The 16,478-nt window shown below is 46.2% G+C and overlaps 1 protein-coding gene across 5 annotated transcripts in view; it reads right to left on the bottom strand.

Annotated features, from left to right (window-relative positions):
* ARHGEF7 (Rho guanine nucleotide exchange factor 7) overlaps positions 1-16,478 on the bottom strand; it is a 1,715,641-nt gene that overhangs the window by 248,009 nt on the left and 1,451,154 nt on the right. For all 5 annotated transcript variants that reach the window (XM_069636766.1, XM_069636768.1, XM_069636767.1 and 2 more), the window contains one exon: positions 11,090-11,179. In XM_069636766.1, the coding sequence (XP_069492867.1) occupies positions 11,090-11,179 (90 nt within the window). The remainder of the gene's footprint in view (positions 1-11,089; positions 11,180-16,478) is intronic.

The raw sequence follows: 16,478 nt of genomic DNA, 5'->3' as shown, positions 1-16,478 counted from the left end.
CCTGCAGTTCGAGCGCCTGTAGTATCTAGGCTAGAGTAACCAACTTTAATTTGTCCTTGCTTAGGTATTTCACTGTAACCTTCTTCCGCCAGGCGTCCAGCCTCTTACTTGCCCCGTCAGGGGGGGAAGAGAAGGAAAGTTGGACGATTTCAGGTTCGCAGTTTATGCCTGTACCACTAAGCTCTTGAGGGAATAAGGTGGTCTCCGAGGGGGAAGGACCGAGTTCCCTGCCCACTGCAGGTGCAGACTTTTCCCACACCTCTAGTACAGGGGCCGCTTCTGAAACATTCAAGGGTAGCAGTGTTTCTATTTTGGGGCCTTCATCTAGGATGTCAGTCTTTTCTAATTGAATTTTGGGTCTGATGGAGCGGGAGCCCCAGACTATCAGCAACCTTAGCCATCAGTCTCTGAAAAGATGCCAGAGGCTTACTAGGGGTGGGGTTGGAAGAATGTCTAGCTCTGCGAAGGTGAACAAACTACTGGCTTCTTGGAGATCTGATGCCAGCCCCTGGATGCCCTCACCCTCTTCATAGAACTCCTCAGGGAAGTAGCCCTCTTCTCCAGAGACCAAAGGTTCCAACCCAAACGGCACCTGGTCTCTCTCTTCAACCTAGATGCCATACATCTTCGACATGAAGGGTTTTAAAGGAAGAGGTGCATAGTATAGAGGGGCTCCGGCATTCAAGATGCTGACAATGTCGAGGACAAAGTCGGAGCTGAGACTTCAGCACCTGAAGGCAGCGCTTGCTGGGGAACTTTATCCCTCTTTGGTTCCAGGCCTGTAGGCACGCAGGAGGGTTCCCCAGTGGGTATTGCAGTCCCAAATGACATTGTGGGTCCTGATGGTGCCTTCGCCTGGGCCATCACCACTGAAACTGCTGGCGCCTTGGCAAAGAGGTCAAGCATCTTGAGTTGAAAATGTTTCTATTCCTCTAGGGTGGAGGTTTGGGTCGGAAAAAGAACCTGAGCCACCTTCTCTGGGGATTCTCTGGAGTAGTAGTTCTTTTTAGACAAAGAAGAGGAATGCCAGTGTGAAAAGCCACTTGGGGAACGGAACCTCTTGTGGTGATGCCGCTTCTTCTTGGCCTTCTCCTTGAGTGGGGGTGAACTCGCCTCGGAATGACGTTCAACCCAGCCTCGACCTGGATCGCGCAAAGCTCACCCTTACATAGTCTTGTGGACTTAGGTGAAGATCTTTGCTACCCGTTCCCAGAGAACCTTCGGGTGGATTAACTGGCATGTAGAGCAATCCTGTGTTTCGTGGTCTTCACCCAGGCAGTGAAGGCAAATCCTGTGCGGATCTGATACCAAAGTGTGCCAGCTGCAGTCTGCGCAAGGATTGAAAACCAAAGCCTTCAAAGGATTGGGAATGGCATCAATGAATATAAAAAAAAAAAGGCGCAACGAGCATGTTCCTGAAGCAAAAAGAGTGGCTGGAAAAAAGGAACAAAGGTCGATGGGTGCAGAGCCTCTACATATACTGGCCTAACTTCATGTCTGGCATGGGGCACGTAGAGACGTCTGGAGTAGCCGTTCTGTGTCCCGTGGCGGTGGAAAGCCTTCCGGAGAACCGCTGCACTGTGGATAAGTTGCTCATTTTTGAGGAATCCGTGGGAGAAAGTAATCTATTAGAAATTATCAAAATGCATTTAGAACAATTCACAAAGACTACAAAGAAATCATGTGTAATGGTGATATAAACAACTATGGGCTAAAACCCTAGCAAGTGTAAAATCCTAAATTTTAAAATATAGTTTTGTTTAGCTCTCCATTATGTCACTCGAGAATGTTATTTAAAATAATAATGACTGTTAACTTGCAATGTAACCTCTAAAAGTAGCATTTCATGACGTTATTATGCGATGCAGATGGCCAAACACATTTACCAACAGATCTGCAAAAGATGAAAAGCGCTTCCCAGTGAACAACTTGAATGGATACACCAAGTCCCAGGACTTTGCGCCCCATGAACAAAACCAAATTCTGCTTCCGAGTGCACATTTAGCGCTTGGGAGCGGTGCAGCAAACAGCTGGTTCACCTGCCACTCTATTCAAGCATGCTGCCATGGCACAAGGCTAATACTGACCAAGGTCACTGTTTAGAGCAGGTGCACGGAGCTTCATTAGTAAGTGGGTTAGAGCCCAAAACAAACAAAGGAATTACACAGGAACCCCGTCACCCCCAATGGATATCTGGATTTCACTAGCAGTGCATTTCTGGACCCTAATGAAGCAAAATAATGAAAAATTGTGGATCAATGGCTACTGAAGTTTGGCTGTTGCTACTCAGCCAAAATGTTCACAAGATCTTGTACACTATGAACTCCATGATGTTCTGAGGTGTGTTCCAAGTTAAAAAATATAATTTGATGGTTGTTGAGGATTTTTTGTAAATGTTTTAAGAATGCATTATAATCAATATGGATATCTCTATTTGGAATTTTTGACAGAATAACAAATTATGGAAGATAAGGTACATGTTACTTGCATGATAATTCATTACCGTTTAAATGTGAATTTTGGCACTGACACAATTTAGGCAGTTTAGCATTTCTAGATTTTGTGTAGTTGTGAAAGTGTTGGCTGTGGAACCAAACCAGCTAGCCAGAGTTCTAAACCAATCTTTCTTAGTTAGACTACTTATACCACCTTACCCCACACATATATACCCTCCAACCCCCAACAGACGACATCCATAGGCCTCACCATAAGCACATTAATACTAACCAAATCATGGCTAAGCTCTTTTTTTATAACCCTATCACACATCAGCAGTGAACCAGACCCAAAGTGCTGTAGTCCATCAGCGCTTGGGCTCTTCCCTATGGCTAACATACTCCCAAGTTGATCAGCTAAACTCATAGAAAGCAAAATGGCACACAGGTACTGGGTACATCAAACCTGCACCCATCAACACCACAGGTTTTGCATCGGTCTCTCCCACTGTCCCACTAATACCCCACTTTTTTCTTTCAGAACCACGTGGAGAGAGGCCACCAATAGTGTCAAAAGGGCGCTAATACAAGACCATGTATATTTTATTAGATGTGGTAAACCGGTAGAAATTAAACAAGTATTAACACAGAGAGTGCTATAAAAAAGATATATCTTCCTTGTCTCTGTTTATTTTTTGCTGGTATATTTAATCTAAAATATGAATACACCTTTTGTAACTTATAATCCTTTTCCACTTACAAGTGGAAATTATCCCTTCAAATGCGAGGCAAAGCATTCCCCTGCAAGTTCTCATATAAATGAGATGAAATTTAGTTTCCCCAACTATGTAACAGAAGTTATTTCCTTATGTAAAACAATATTAGTAACCTTTAAAAGGTATATATGCCCTTTGGCTCCAAACCCTACTTAAAAAGAATAAGTTACTTATCTTACCTCGTAACGTTATTTCGATAGGATGTTCCTCCGACGTATTACACATTTATGACAGTAATGACCACAGCTGTGCTGCTTCGGAATTTTTTTCGGCTTAGGCATCCTGCGTCGATGCGCTGTCCCTCAAGGGCCTCTGTCGTAGGTCGACGTCCCCGGATGTTATATATAGGACGCACGGCGCCCATAGCCTCAGTTGTTTTTTCCCTAGAACGTGTGGCACCAATCTCCTGCCAGTATGACTGCAGAAAGCCTTGCGAAAACGTAAGTTGCAATCGCATAAGAAATTCTGTACAGGGGCAGGCTGGGAGGGCTCGATGTGGAATACGTCGGAGGAACATCCCATCGAAAGAACGTTACCAGGTAAGATAATTAACTTGTTTGAGGGGATTGTGTCCTCCGACGTATTCCACATCTATGACAGACTCCCAAAGGAGTACCAACGTATGGAGGTGGGAAAAGAATTTACAAATTTAGAATGCCCAATCAAATTGCTGAATATAGGACTGCCTTACCAAAGGCCAAATCCTGCCCATGGATAGAGTCCAGGGAATAGTGTCTCACAAAAGTATGGACAGAAGCCCATGTGGCTGCTTCTCAAATACTGCGAATCGGAACTCCCCTCTGGACAGCCGTGGATGCAGCCGCACCCCTAGTAGAGTGAGTCCGTAAGCCTACTGGAGGGACCTTACCCACCAACCGGTCAAAATGATCCATCTGGACTAGGTCTGCTTGGATACAGCCTGACCTAAACGCCTTCCAGCATAACCAACAAAGAGCCGATCGTCCACTCTGACCCGGGACATCCGTGAGAGATAGAAACTCAAAGATCTCCAAGGATCCAACCTATGGAACCTCTCCTCCTCCTTACCAGGATGCGGAGGAGGATTAAACGCAGGAAGAATCACCTTCTGGCTTAAATGAAATTCCGACACAACCTTCGGAAGAAAAGAAGGACGAATCCTAAGGACAACCCTATCCTTATGGAACACCGTGAAAGGTGGCCTGGCGGAAAGTGCCTGCAACTCACTCACTCTACGGGAGGAAGTAACCACAAGTAAAAATACAGTCTTGAAGAAAACAGCCTCAACGGGCAAGAACGTAAGAGCTCAAACGGAACTCCCATTAGGAACTTTAAAACCAAATTCAAATCCCACCCCGGCACCTGGAAAGGCGATGGTGGAAACACATTAGTTAGCCCTTTTAGAAAGTGCGAAATCAAAGGGATCTTAAAATAAGAACATTACTCAGACGAGCGCTTAAATATGGACAGCGCCGCCAAGTAACCCTTAATGGTACCTACTTGCAGGCCCTTGTGGGCTAAAGAAAGCAAAAAAGACAAAACCAAAGGAATGGAACATTGGAAAGGATCCACATTCTGTACCCTGCACCAGTCGCAGAACTTCCTCCAACGGCACATGGATTTTGTTGTGGGCCTTCTGGTCGAAAGCAACACCTCCATTACGTCTTCGGGGAGGTCCCAATCCTTCTACCTCAACCTTTCCGATACCAAGCATGAAGGCTGAGAGACTTGACCTCTGAATGGAGAACCAGACCTCCCTCCCGTGAGAGCAGATCGTCTCGGTAGGAGAGACGGCGTCGAGGGCAGATGGGCATGTCTAGAAGGTCTGGGTACCACGCTCCCCTGGCCCATGCCGGAGCAATGAGGATCATTCGGGAACCGAACCTCTATCACCTCTGAAACATTTGCAGAATGACGGGGACTGGAGGAAACGCGTACAGCAGTGAGATGGACCACTCCACTACGAACGCGTCCCCTAAGGCTCCTCTTGGGGAAATTCCCACAAGCAGAATCACTCGCACTTCCGGTTGACACTGGTGGTGAAGAGACCCACTTGTGGGGTTCCCCAAAGGGCAAAGATCTCCAACAGAACTTCCTGAGCCAGCTCCCACTCGGGAGAGACCATGCTCTGCCTGCTCAGAGCGTCTGCCACCGCGTTTTCGTCTCCGGCCAACTGAACTGCCGAGATCAAAATTTCCTGCTGGATGGCCCAGAACCAGAGCTGCATCGTCTCCCTGCACAATGGGAGTGACCCTGCCCCCCCTTTTTTGTTGAGGTAGTGCATGGCCACTGTATTGTCCGTCATAATCAGGACATTCTTCCCCCGCACAGACGGCAGAAAAGCCTTCAGGGCTAGCCTGACAGCCCACAGTTCTCACAGATTGATGTTGAGTTGGGACTCTGACAGAGACCAACGGCCGCTGGCTGTCAACTCATTGGCATGAGCTCCACACCTCGAGGGATGCGTCCGTCACGATCATCACCTTCCGCCATGGTTGCCAATATGGAGCTCCCTTCAGCAGATTTCCTTCGAGGACCCACCACAGAAGGTCCTTTCGACCGAGGGCGGAATATGAACGTGATCCGACATCCTGCCAAAGAACTGCGACCACTGCATCTTGAGAGCCCACTGCAGAGATCTCATCCCCAGCCTGGCCACTGGCACCAGGATAATGTAGGATGCCATGAGGCTGAGCAACCTCAAGAACTCGAACGCCGGGAGACTCTGGGCACGTTCAAATTTGTTTACCATCTGCAGAATGTGATGAGCCCTCACATGGGGAGGCAAACACAGCCCCCGGGATGTGTCGAGCACAGCTCCGATGTATTGGAGCCGCTGGGTAGGTGTGAATTGGGACGTCTTTAAATTGAGGGAGAAGCCCAGCTTGTGAAGGGAGTGGCAGTTGACGGACAGATGATCCAGGGCTTGCTCGGGAGAGCGTGTCCCGATCAACCAATCGTCCAGGTAGGGGTAAACGTGAATCCCCCTTTTCCTGAGATACGCTGCCACCATCAGCTTGGTGAAGACCCTCGGGGAGGAGGTCAATCCGAAAGGCAGGACCCGAAACTGAAAATGCGAGTCGCCAAACGCGAACCTCAGGTACTTCCTGTGCTTGGGATGAATCGGCACATGAAAGTAAGCATCCTTGAGGTCGAGAGACGCCAACCAATCCTGAAGTTGAAGGGCCTGGAGGACTTGAGAAAGAGTGACCATCTTGAACTTGTCCTTCCTGAGGAGCTTGTACAGCCAAAGTAAGTCCATGATGGGTCTCAATCCCCCATCTTTTTTACAGGATAAAAAAATAAGGGGAATACCATCCCTTGTTCCTCTCCGCTACAGGCACCAATTCTATGGCGCCTTTCTCCAGCAGGGATAGGATGTCCTGCACAAGGAGCGGATCTGGACTCTTCAAAGAGAGCTTCCCCAGTGGATTGTCGTGAGGCCGCTGCCGAAAGGGGAGACAGTAGCCGTGGGTTATGATCTCCAGAACGCACACATCTCCAAAGATGCTGCGCAAGTCTGCCCCCAACCGGCGAACCATGGGACATGGCCTCATTACTGATCGGACGCGGCTGCGGCAGTGCCTGAGGGCAAAGAGGCAACTGCCCAAGCGGCTTTGGCACCTTGAGTAGCTTGATTCCACCTATGGTACTCCTACGTTGGCCCCTTTGACTGGCAGCTCCTCTCGATCTACCAAAGGAAGAGTAGTACCGAAAGGAACCTCCCTCCATTGCTGTCCCCTAGGACGAAAAGGCGGAGGTTGATGTACTGCAGCGCCCAAAGACTTTGCTGCAGCTTTGGAGGTCTGCAACCTCTCAAGGCTCTCGTCAGCCTTGCTACCAAACAGAGGGACACCATCAAAGGGCATGTTGAGAAGCCAGGATTGCACATCATGAGCAAACCTCAACTTCCGCAACCACGCAAATATGCGTATCACGGTGCTCGCAGCCATGGACCGACTGAAACAGTCTGCTGTGTCCAAACCAGACTGAACCGCTTCACACATGGCATCCTTGCCGTCCTGCACGAGGGCTAGAAAACCATCCCGTTCCTCCCCTTCGGGAATACGCTCAGCCACCAAAGATACACAATTCCACTGAGTGTGAGTGAATCTTGCCAAGTTCAAGGCCATACCCCCAGATGAAAATACCTTCTTCACCCAACCATCAAAGCACTTATTGTCCCTATCAGGAGGGATGGTAGGGTACGCAGCCTGCTTTGCGGGGGGCGTTGCCGCCTGCACCACCAAACTCTCTGCAGTAGGGTGCGTCGACAAGTAGCAGGGGTCACCACTGGCTGGACGATATTTTTTTGGAAGCAAATTATTCACTGCCGGAGACTTTCCAGAGCAGTCCAAGCCGCCGCCACCGCCGCCACCCTTCTTTGCAAAGACATATGAAATGGCAACACCGGGTCAGTGGGTGGACCTTGGTCAAGGATATCCGTCAGATCATCATGCAGAAAATCAACAGGTGGAGCAGACCACCCAAGTATTCAGTCACCCTCGACATGAGGATTCGGCATGCGTACCAGGCTCAGGCCTGCCAAACTCCACCTCCGGAGAGGTGTCAAGCCCACTGGCGTCATGCAAGGACTGACTGAGTTGTTCCATCAACAGACAACAGGTCATCAGGGACATCCGGAGGCACCACCACCTCCTCATCATCATCATCATCAGACCCTTCTTCCACCTCCAAAATGTAATCCTAAAGGTTGGAATAAATCCATCCTGGGTGGAGGAACGGAGAAGGGCTCCAAAACAGGCCTCACTGACTTACTGAGAGCCTTCCTCTGAGTTTCCACTGCCCTCCAGGGCACCTCTGGCGAATTCTCCTCAAAAGGCATCGAGGGCGCTGATGGAATCAGCGTCGATGTCGACCGAGGCGTCGATGACTTCGACAACTGCTTCGAGGCCGGAGCCTCGAGAGTGTCCTTCGACGGCCTCGCCGCCAATGGCGTCGACGACTTCTTCGGAGCCTCGAGAGAGTCCCTCGACGGACACAGCGCCAATGGCGTCGATGACTTCTTGGAAGGCCTCACAGGTTCCGACGGTCTTGAGGGCGTCGAGGACCGGGACCTAGCATGGCTATGGCGATCAACCTTGTCTGATTGGGACCTCAACGGCTCCCGATGATCGCGCCGACCATCCAAGCCTGAAGGTGTGCGAGCAGTAGCTCGAGCTAGTTCCTTGCCGGCTTCTCTCGAAGGCGTGGACGTAACTGTGCCTTGCGATTCAAAAATCGTAATCAACTGCTGGCGGAATGCGCCCCATTCGGCTGGCAATGAATACTTGGTGGAACAAGTCACCCGACGTCTGGCAGAGTCCTCCGACGAGGGAAGGTGACCGGTGACGGCGCTCCGAGAATGCCTAGAAGAGGCAGAGGAATGGCGGGAACCACTCCGAGACCCCCTGGACTTACGCTGACGCGGAGAGTTGCCCCTCGAGTCGTCGGTCGAAGGCCCAGCAGATTTCGACTTACAGGTTTTAGATACCCTACCTACCGTTCATTTCTTCTTCCGCTCCCGCAAGGCCTTCAATGTCAGGGACTGGCAATCATTGCAGTCGTGGGTGGCGTGGCTTTAGCCGAGGCATCTGAGGCAGACGTTGTGCGGGTCCATGATGTACATTTTGGAACCGCAGTCCCGACATTTTTTAAAGCCTGACTTTGGGGTAGAAGACGAATACATTGCAATCAAAGTAGAAGAACCGAGCACACAGAGATTCCGAAGCAAACATGTTTGTGGAATAAACGGAACTGAGGATATGGGCGCCGTGCCTCCTATATATAACATCCGGTGACGTCGACCTTCAACGGTGGCCCTTGCGGGACAGCGTATCGACGTCATTGACACAGGACACCAAAAAGTTTTCCGAAACAGCACAGCTGTGGTCCTTACTGTCATAGATGTGGAATACGTCGGAGGACACAATCCCCTTGAAGTGTAAGACTGCTAACACCACTTGTGGATTTGCGATTGACAAATAAAGTAAGCACTTCAAAAAGCGTGTATGACAGCAAATTTCAAACTTGCCTTTGACCGAATTGCTGTTAGAAGGAGGGACAGAAAAAAGTAAATATACTACCTGTTCAACCTTTTAACTTCCACATGCATGTATACCATATTTTGCCCCTTCCTCTAATAACTCCTTCAAAGTAAGTGAAGGGACAAGTTCCAAAATGTTTTTCTGTGGTCCACACTCTGAAATGTGCTGCTCACACACACCCACTTTAGTAAAGAGAACAGCACTGCATACTGTCTTGGATTGCAATTTACAAAGGTCTAAAACAAATGTATCATTGCTGTGAGATGCAAAAATCAAACTGACAGCAATAGTCTACTTATGCCTTGTAGACCAAGGGAGGAGGCACAAATGCATGATAAGGACCTGGTCTTAGGCTATTGCCCGGCATTAAGTTATAAATTGGGGAAGGGACATTTATGCCAAGCGATCATGTCTCCTTCAGGGTCTATATATTTCTTGTTGCAAACATTCTGGCTTCAGCAGCAGCTGAAAATCATTCACTTTTCTTGTTAGTTTTAAACATCCATCTAATAACCTTACATACCTCAGGAGGGTTATAACCACTTGGTAAAACGACTCTATCCCAACTCATAGCTCCCAACAATTTGTTAGGTCATAACTTGGGGTTGTGTCACTTTACTGTGAGCATGACCCCTGCCCACAGTATATAAGGCTTAAAGGGATGATGAAAGAAACTAAAGACACATACTCTAAAACTGCTGCTTGCTAGCATGCACCACCTCCCACCATCCACCACTCTGTTGCAGTTTCATGCAGCCTTACACTTGCAAATGGAGAAACTGTGCTTTAGTATGTAGCAAAAAAGAAAACTCCCGGCGCAGCAGTCCTAAGGTAAATGTGCTTTGACATGTGACAGGACTACTTACACTAGGGACCTAGTGCTTTCCACACAAATATATTTTACTGATTTGGTCTAGTTTAAGCAACTTAAATGTTAATGTTAATGTTAAAGGACATTTGTACCGCGCACTATCACCACCGGAGTGGTCCCCTGGCGCTCTGGTGGTTCTGAAAAGGAGGGGAGGATGAGTTAGTGGGACGAAGCAGGAAAAGTGCAAGAGAGCAGTGATGTGCTGTTGGCGGCCTCAGCCCGGTGGGTCCGTTGGCTGGGCCTGGGGTGTTTGCGGCCGGTAGACATTGTGTGTTGTGCAAGGCTATGTGTGTTTTTGTTTTGTTGTTGCAGTGTAGTGAAGTTTGTGCGGTTTGTTGTGCTGTAGGTTTGTTTGCGTTTGGTTTGAAGTTTGAGATGTGTATGCAGAAAGGGAAATTGTTAATAGGGTTGGTTAGTTTGCGTCTCTATCCAGAGTTGAGGCGCTCGGTTTGCATGGTCTCTACTGATGCGGCTCCGTCCAGATCTGGGTCTGACTGGCAGATAATGTTCCCTGCTCTTCTGGCCCCCACCTCCAACATGCTCTCACAGAGCTCCCCTTATTACTCCTGTGGCCAGTGCACCTGCCAATGTCAAACTCTCAGGTGGTGTGGTGATTGCCAGTATCTAGTCCATTCCATACCACTGTGGTGCTTGGCGGTAACTAAGGGCGGGCGAGGTGGGATAGTCTGGGGTAGTTGATTTAGATTCTGTGCGCTCCGCCTGTGTTCCAGTCTGTCCGGTGTCACCCGTCCAGGTGCCGTGTGAGTTACACTCTCGGGTCGGGGATGTAAATAAAAAATATATGTACTCAGATTGATCTACATATACACATTTAATCACGGGGTAGTATTAAATGCCAGTCCCTTCACAAAGGGCATGCCTTTATAAATATTATAGGCTCACAGCAGAAGTAAAATGGCATTGCGGTGGTTCGATTCACAGATGCCTGTGCTGTATAAATGTATTTACTCACTCACTTACTAGAATTGAGCGTTTGCCGTGTTTTGGCACTCGTACAGTAAGCTTCAATGACTTTAAGAATCTGAGCATCTTCTTCCAATGCAGCTGTACCTTAATTTAAAATAAACAAACATTAACAAGACTGTGGCAACCAACAATTTGATTCAATACTAAACATTTAGGAACTAGCATTACCCACAAAACTCTGCCACAAAGATGACTAACCAATTGGTAGATTCCATTAGTATCCTCCCCCTTGCCAAAAAAAGTGTACTTGTAGTGGCAACAAATAAATAGTCAAGATCACACATACACACACCCCTACCCAAAGTAAGTTCCAGGTACAAGTAAAAGAATAGTGTGCAAACATTGAAAGGAACCATCTTTGAAGCCAATAAGCAAAATAGGTTTATTTTGGATCTCTGTCCACAGAGCATGTGCAAATCCTTCACATATGCCACATTCTCTTAAAACATGAAAATAATTTTCTCATAATCGAAAGGATGTCAGTTGGTGGGAATATCATCTCTTTACAAACATGTCCAGTTCTTTTGCGTAGATCTTAGCACTTAAATAATTAGATTAATACATTGTTCACAATTAAACTACCTTATTTCAGTCAAATAGCGCCCTCCTACACAAAACACCATAATTTAGAGAATAAACTATATAAAGAGTGGTTTGGGCTATTACCTATTTTTAACTTCTCAAACAATATCACTAGTGTCCTAGGAGCTAAACACACACATTCAAACAAACTGACACTTCAGATTCTTATTCCAAGTGCAAACGTAACAAGGACCTGTTACTAGAAGGTTCTACAACACTGATACAGTTTTGTGGTCAGCTTTTCATTGCTTCCGTTATAATAATACCAGGCCCCTCACCAGTCTATGTCCAAGTCTAAGAACATAATAAGAGTAAGATCAGACTATAATGGAGTAAGCCATATTTTATGAGATGTCGAGCAAACTAGATGTTCCTTTCCATTTGGCATTTTTGGGCGAAAGATAAAGTGCAGTGTGCTCAGTGTGGATTTCCCATCACAGGGGCAGATAGATGCGTCACTTGCAAGGCCACGTTGTCTTCCTGATACTGTTCTGAAAGGAAATTGATCAAACCGGGCTTGTGTCACCCATCAGCAGCTTGACGATGCTTTAACTTGCACCAGTCAAGCCCAACTCCGGTTCCACATATAGGGGACGATATATCAATGCAGTGGTAGTAGCTGCGGTATATACAAACGTAAGCTGTTGCTGATTGTAAAAGATGTCTTTGAGCCAAGAATTTTTTTTTTTTGATTCCATGTCTTCATTGTGGGTTTTAGGTTAGAGTAAACTCGCATTACAATACAGAAGTAATTCATTGATGCTCAGGTCTCCAAGAGTATCACAAACAGACCACTGAGAAGAATACAGTGCTGAGATCCATGAAGCCCAATGTAAAGGAGTCCCTCTAATTTATGACATTTCCCTTTTCAAAGATGACATTTCTCATGTAAAAGAGGAATGTCTAAAGTGTTTTCGGTTGTCCTTACTCCCTTCCTAAAACAGTAATGACATCTACCAGAGTTGTATGTCTCTTCAAGAGAAATTTCCTTATGATTTGGACTAAGGAGTCCAATTAGTGCATGCAGCAAAAACACTCAGGTTTGTTTGCTCACCTCTGCCTTGAAAAAGACTCAGGTCAAAACGCGCGTCGGCTGTTTGCACTCACCTATGTTGAACAACTCGCAGTAATTGCCACACTGATGATTTTTGGTTTACCTATATGAATAAAAAAACACATGCACCAACAAAACTAAGACTGGACTTTGACTTATAAGAAATAGGCCTAACTGCCAGAAACTTGGATAAACAAATCCAACCAGCGCCAAAACCAATCAAAGGTTTGTCACCCCAAAGGCTATAAAATAGTCCTAAAGCTACTCCAGCTGAATATTCTATCGTTTCAAGTTCTATAACCTTAATCTGTCTTAAATTTCAACTTTTGAGGTTGATCCCAAGGGCAGAGTGACCAATTCGTACTAGAGGAGGATGTATTTGCTCAAGCTTTCTATTCATTATAAAATGCTTCACAGTAAGTCACCCAGGTGGTTGGAGGTATGGATTCATAGTTTTATTGCATTATTGCTTATTCAGCTTGCATGAGGATATTTTGTGATCCCTCCAAAGTGGCATCTCAAATTCTAACTCATATATTCCGACGAGGCTCTTATACCAGTGGTGTTGTAACTGCTTTGCCTAATTGATGGAATTAGGATTTCTTTTATCATTGCCACTTGCCATTTTTTCCTTAATCTGCATTCTTTGAAACACCACCCCTTATCACTAGGTGGCCTAATCAGGTAATTTTTAGGAACCACCTAGAAGCCAATATGTTTTGCAGTATAAACTACTCTAAGGCCTGGTTGGCATCCACTTGAAAATACTTCCTATTTCACCTTTACACCTCTAAGATTACAGTCTATATGAGGGAATCTGAAATTGAACTATTGTGGAAAATATCCCAATGTAGAGGCCTACAGTTGTTGGCTGGGTATTCCCAAGAAGTTAATGGTGGCAGGAGAAGAGCAGATGTTATGTGTGGAGACTTTACACTAAGAGGCAGCGGATTATGGCCACTTTCAACCCGATTACATATCTTTATATTTTCTATTCTCCACGAACAGCCAGGAGTATACCTCTGCTGCAACACGCTCACCTTGAGAACAAAATAATGTTGTGCAACAAGCACTCAGTCACCAGTCAAACACTTAGAAGGTGCTGGAGTATGCCATTAAGCACAATATAAATATGAATACATTTACAATACACCAAAATGAGTCAATAGTAGAGTGTGCAGTAGACATTTTATTGGCAGCCTTGCTGAGATTATGGTTTTATGATTCTGGAACACCCCTTCACAATGCGTAAACCGAAATATATATGCTTCTTTAAATCCGTCCCGCTGCATTTATTCTGTTAGCTTTGATAATCCTTTCTGGGGTACCCCAGATTTAATCCTGCACTGGAAGTAATAATTTAATTCTTACTTTAATGCACACTCCCCAGTCTGTCATTCACCAAACATTAAAAAAAGAAAAAAAAAATCACGATTAAGGTGATGGATCTGTTCTTCGTAACCACAAAGGAACCCAAACAAACTAATCACGATTTCAGCCTGTGTGCTGATTATATAAAATGGGTGTTGTAGACAGCCCTGCAGATAAGTGGCATGCTAACCACTTTTACTTGTGAAAAATAATTAGTTACTTACCTTTAACTGCAGCTCTCCAGAGTTGATATCTTTTACAAATTCACATGCTTGAATAGAGTACGAAGCAGTAATAACTGCATAAGGCCATAGCATTATTACAATGAATCATGGATAGTAGTTGAACCAACATGTATCAAGGCACGTGCATGCAAGAGAAGCTTAGAGAAAGATAGGCTGCACATATCTTCAAGTAAAGACATGACAGCACGCCAGGTTAACGGATAACTCAGTCATGGAATGTCTCAAGTCCTTCATTCATGACTGGCAAAGGTATGGAGAGAGTTCCACGCTGCGACTCGGTAGGTGTCATGCAAAGAGACTCCAGTATGGAATGTTGCTGTCTCCATTCTGGTTGAGTGCACTTTCACCAGATGTGAAAATGCATCCCAGCATGATATGCCAATGGAAATGCAAGCAACAACCCATCTTGCTGGTCCTTCTTTTGGGAAGGTTTGACCTTTCTGGAGACCACCAAATGCAACAAATGGTCTCACTTTCTAAAAGGTAATGTACATTGCAAGTATAATTTCAATATTTGTGTATTGTCCCAAGAAAGCAAGGTGCTCTCTGCTGGAGTGGAGTGGTCCTTGAAGAAGGCCAGTAGAGCGAGATCGACTTGCCAAGTTAAAATTCCGTAATTACTTTGGGGAGGAATTTCGGGTAACACTTGAGGACTGCTCTTGTCTCAACAGAACTCTTTGTATGGCTGATTGATGCAGAGAGCCTGGAGCTCACCAATTATTTTGTTGGATGTGTTGGCAACGAGGAGAGCAGATTCCTATGATAGTAATGTTATCTCACATGTGTGCACCAAATAATATGATAGATTCATTAAAGCTGTCAAATCTGTTTAGTTCCCAAGCAGGTACAGGGTGCCACAATAGCTGGAATGAGCATGATAGCCCACTGTAGAGGGTCTTAATCATGAGGTCTGCGAAGAACAAATGTGCTAGGCGACCTTTAGTGTAAAAGGTAATGCTGAAAGGTGGACTTTAAGGGATGCTTCTGGCAGACCAGTTTTTGCCACCTCCAGCAAATAAGGCAACAACTGCAATACTGTGATCTCGTTAGGGTCTAGACCCACAAAAGTGGAAAATGTTCAATTTCTTTTCAAAGGAGAAATTACCTTACTGCAATGTTCTTTCTATCTATGGATTCTTCTCCTGCAGATTTCTCATAATGATAGATGTTCGTCTCCAGCTTGGCTGCTCAGGAAACTTCGCCAGGGGGCGTAGTGGACCTCGACTATAGGCCGTCGATCCATCTGGTCTGGCTCCTGCTCGTCGGCACCTGACGTGATGTCAGGCATCTTATAAATAGCAAGTCACTACGCCCCACACCTCAGTTCCTGCAACCTTTCCCTTTGCGATTGAATGCTGCAGAAGAAACACTACAGGAGAATGCTAACCAGCCATTAGAACATTAAAAAGGGTACACCCCAACAATGTGACCCCACAACGATGTGTTTTTTTTTTTTTTAATACAGAAACGGTCATCCCAGAGCCATATCAGAAGCCTTCTCCTTAGGACAGAAACGACCATCCACCAAACCTTCTGAGCAGGCATGGATGGAGGGGTCAATGAGGAATCTGCGGGAGAAGAATCCACAGAAAGAGCATTAAGGTAAGATAATTTCTCCTTCAATGGATTGCTTTTCTCCTGCAGATTCCTCATAAGACTACCCAAGCAGTTAGCATAACTGAAAATGGCAGAAAGATTTAAACCAGCAAATTCTGCAGAACCGCCCTACCAAACCTAACATCAGCTCCCCCTGCAAGGTCCAAGGCATAGTGCACACGGCTATGCACAGGATAATCCACTGAGACAGAGTTTGCTTAGTGACGGCAATGCCTTTTCTAGACAAGGAATGGGCCACAACCACCAACTGGTCTGATTTCCTAAACTCTGAAACTATCTTAGTAAGAAATGCTGGACTGACTTTAAGAGAGAGTTCCAATCTGGGACAACAAAGGGGGTTGGCGGAAACTTGTTGAGAAGACCCTTCAGGAACTGGGCAATGACCGGAAATGGTAAAAAATGAACCTTGGTCTGGGGATCTCCTAAACACAGACACAGCCGCCAAATACCATTTCACTGTGGCAACCTGAAGTGGCCAGTGACAGAAGGAACTCCCATTACTGTGGTGGTGGCG

This window comes from Ambystoma mexicanum, chromosome 7p, assembly GCF_040938575.1.
Source record: "Ambystoma mexicanum isolate Mex_15411 chromosome 7p, UKY_AmexF1_1, whole genome shotgun sequence".
Classification (NCBI taxonomy): Eukaryota; Metazoa; Chordata; class Amphibia; order Caudata; family Ambystomatidae; genus Ambystoma; species Ambystoma mexicanum.
The sequence above is the reverse complement of the archived record's forward strand: the minus strand, read 5'-3'. Positions and strand labels throughout refer to the sequence as shown.